The sequence below is a fragment of the Limulus polyphemus genome, unplaced genomic scaffold (assembly GCF_000517525.1).
Source record: "Limulus polyphemus unplaced genomic scaffold, Limulus_polyphemus-2.1.2 Scaffold581, whole genome shotgun sequence".
Lineage (NCBI taxonomy): Eukaryota > Metazoa > Arthropoda > Merostomata > Xiphosura > Limulidae > Limulus > Limulus polyphemus.
The window spans coordinates 470,356-474,241 of NW_013666191.1; the positions used below are offsets into that span (position 1 = coordinate 470,356).

At 29.6% G+C, this 3,886-nt stretch overlaps 1 protein-coding gene across 1 annotated transcript in view; it reads right to left on the bottom strand.

The window, feature by feature from the left end:
• Window positions 1-3,886, bottom strand: part of LOC106459252 (vacuolar protein sorting-associated protein 8 homolog) — a 76,722-nt gene that overhangs the window by 42,484 nt on the left and 30,352 nt on the right. The window contains 1 exon segment of the mRNA XM_022385696.1: window positions 2,164-2,258. Coding sequence (XP_022241404.1) covers window positions 2,164-2,258 — 95 coding nt within the window.

Genomic DNA, 3,886 nt, shown 5'->3' on the forward strand with positions numbered 1-3,886 from the left:
ATATAATATTATTTTACTTAGTATAATATATATATATATATATATATATATATATATATATATATATATAGGTAGATAGTAATTAAAATCTAGGGTTTTAAATATGTTTAAAACTTTAAAAAAATGTCAACAATAATAACAGGTAAGTAGGGTACTATGCACTGTTGCCAGGCAACACAGTCATGTTTCTGAAGTTTGAATGATAGTTAGTATCCCTGTCTAAAAATAATAAAAAATATAAAATCAATGGCAAAAAGCACTTTATTATAATAATAATAAATATATCTGTGTAAAACATGCAGATGTCAAAATGGTATTCTTTATAGATAAGATTAGAGTGATGTCAAAGTTTACTGAATAGTTTGAAATGCTGCTTGTGTACCGAAGGGTTTGATGATAGTTCTTCACAAAATTGATAAAATTATGAAGTACATCCAATCATATCATTAATGTAATGTTGATATAAAACAAGCACAGGTCCATCATAAGTTTGAAACATATCGTGTTCTATGTAGCCAACAAACATATTAGTGAATGACAGTCCCATCATGGTACCCATGGCTACACCCTTTATTTGTTGGGTTTTTTTCACCATTGATTTTTGTATTATATTTTAAGACACTAGAGTACTAACTATCTTTCAAACTTCAGAAATGTAACACTGTTGCCCTGTAACAATGCACAGCACCCTACTTATCTGTAATTGACAATTTTCAAAACTTTTAAACATACTTAAAGTTGCAATTTTTATTTATTATTTAAATTTATACAAACATACATATTAATATTATCCTAATATGAAAATAATACTGATTTGCTAGTGATTCACGAACATGCTTCTACAGATCTGTTGTATGATGCTCATTTCAAATGTTTTATGTTTGATAACTCTTCATGGTATCAAAACTTCTGTTCCATTAAAGTTTAAAAGCCAAAGAGGAAGGTCATCCTGGCCCAAAACATCATGAATTCTAAAATAACTATTTATCATTTTCCATTTGTTTGTGGTATAACTTTTTCCTTTTTTGTTTTACATTTATTCATACCACAGCAGCCTTTGTGTGATGTAAACAAGAATAGATTGAACATTACCATAAAAACTAACTGATATTAACAAAACTGAACTCACACAAATAAATGGTTTCATATAATTGTTTCATGAAACTATGAAAGCCTTCTATCAATAACATTATTATAATAAAGTAATCATTTTTATAAATACAGAGAATTTAGTATGCTACATTAAAATAATTTTAGATATGCAAATCAGCATGTCATTTAAGAAATGCAGTGACACATTTGCAGTGGAATGGCACATATCAAAACTACATTTTGTTACTTTTTAGCATTTAATAGGTAGTGTGATAATGAAGATTTATCGCTTTTGGGAAGGGTATGTAACAGCACATTCCAAGAAAAAATATTAACACACTCAGATAATGAAGATGTATTCAGATCAGATAAGATGTACCCCAACTGTGGTAAGCAAAATGTAGCATCTTGTAACAGGTGAGAACCACTGAAAACAAAAGTCATTGGCAAAAGCCATCCACATGCTCCAGGCAACAATACATAACGTAATCAAGAAAGATTTCTGTCTGGCAAAAACGTCTACAGGGTATGGTTTCACCAAGTTAAAGCTTCCAATCATTCCTCCCAAGTCATGCCTATTCTTTATGAAGACATACTGGTCAAGTCACTGGAAACAGCACCCATGGAATTTTGTGCAATCGAACTGTTGAAACAGCTGCTCGGAAACTGTGTACTTTAGATGCAGTTTTACAACAGAGCCTTTTGAAATGGAAACTACACTGCAAGGTTATTTTCAAGATGCATATTCATCAAATAGAGAATGACTGGATGTGGCAACACAGACTGTAATAACCTAATGAGGCTCTACAATCATTTTAATGGTCAATCTATGTATAAGTTAACCAATGTGTAATTAGTAGAGAAATATATAAAAATCCACAAATGTTAACAAAACCATTACTGATACTAAGACAGATTTAAAATGTTGCATATCTGTTTCAAAAACTTCCTGAAGGATCATTAGCAGTGGCACAACATTAATAAGATTCTTTATAACATCAAGTATAAACAAAGAACTTACTCCCTGATGTGTTTACTATATGCTAATTAAACATGAATAGTACCTCTCACCTGATATACACTAACAATTTGTTTCCTAATTTGATATGACTGTCACTAAGCTGTTTACCCGTCTCAAGAGCTTCCTGTAAGACCACTACAAGATCCTATAACAAAAATTATCAAATAAGTTAACATAAACAGTTAAATCAAGAGCATTATAGAGGTGTAAATTAAAGGTATTGACAAATATGATATTAACTCTCTCAACACAGGCTTGGTCAATTTGACTGACCACATGACCTCTTTGTACTTGTTTAAAGTCTTTATAGATTTAATACTTCTAACTTTCAATATAATGTGTATATCTTCACAAAATTTGGCAGTCTTTCAGTTAATATTGTCTTTCACATACAAAAGATCATATTTTTTAGTAAAGTGTTTCTAATAAAATAAAATAAAGATTTGTCCAAGAATATATTGAGTATTTGTTTTGAATAGTCTGTGTGAAAAGTAATTTTCATGTCAAAATTAATAATACTTTTTCTCACCTCAAAAATCTCAAATTTCCTTTGTGTAATTCCTAAAACCACCTAAATGCATTTCAAACATTTTTTGTCAGTAAAACTTTATAGTTTATCTGTTATTTTCTCTAACTATCCCAAAACAGGATCAGTCAATTCGAATGACCTCATAACCACCAAAAAAAATATCTAAATAAGTCTAAATAATGCTTTTTTCTTTCTAGAATGACTTCAAATGGTAACATGAAACTACATTCATTTATCCTAAGTAGCTCTAAGTTTTAACAATATTCATCTATTTATAATTAACTTTTATTGTTTTATTGCCCTTTGAACCATGTCTAACTAGTATCTGCACCATTATAAGTTGTAAATCACTCGTAGAACATAAAGGATGCATTACGCTATCAAATTACATTACCCAAGATCTACTACGAGCAGCTCACGTGCGGGCCTCGTGAATCATTTTAATTATATTATTATTACTTATTTTACCTAATCTAATCTTAACTAACCAAAAAAGATCTGTGATTTTATATTTTAGTTACTTTTATAATAATAAATGAAGAATAAATATGAAAAACAAGAAATAACGTACTTACTTAATCTTCTTTTTTCTTGCTGTTGGGTTTTCAAAGAGAGTTAACACTAATTTTTTATACTATAGATAGTAATGCACTTAATAATTTTCATTTAATTAAATAATGCACCAAAGAACATATACTAATAATATGCAAAAAAGTAGACAATATCCCCATCACTCAAATTTTTTGTGGCTTTCTAACTATGCAACAAGAATCATTACAAGTTCATCCAAGCTAGTCGTTAACTTTCCCACAGGAACGACGTTGGTACTCTAAGTGAAATTGATGCTTCTATGTTCAAAACACAACCCTATATAATACATCATTTGATAAATGAAAACCTTGACTTTCTATTGGTTATAGGTAATATATATATAATGAAATGCAAGAGAGAACTATCAACAAATTCTGAAAAAGAGGATGTGACAGGTGGGTGTGGCAGGAGGGGGTTGATTTTCTAATCGATAGCTCTGAAACCAAACAGAATTGAAGACTATAAAAATTATAAATTGTCTGAGCAATAATGATTTTATAGAGAGTAATTTACGTTTAATTTCATACTTTTTCAAGGGGTGGTGGATAAAATAGGGATGATGACATGCTAAGACAAAATGTGTCACATGGGTCACAATAGTGGAAATTCAGGATTTTTTTAAATATTGCCTTGTACAATTAAGAACTTAAAAC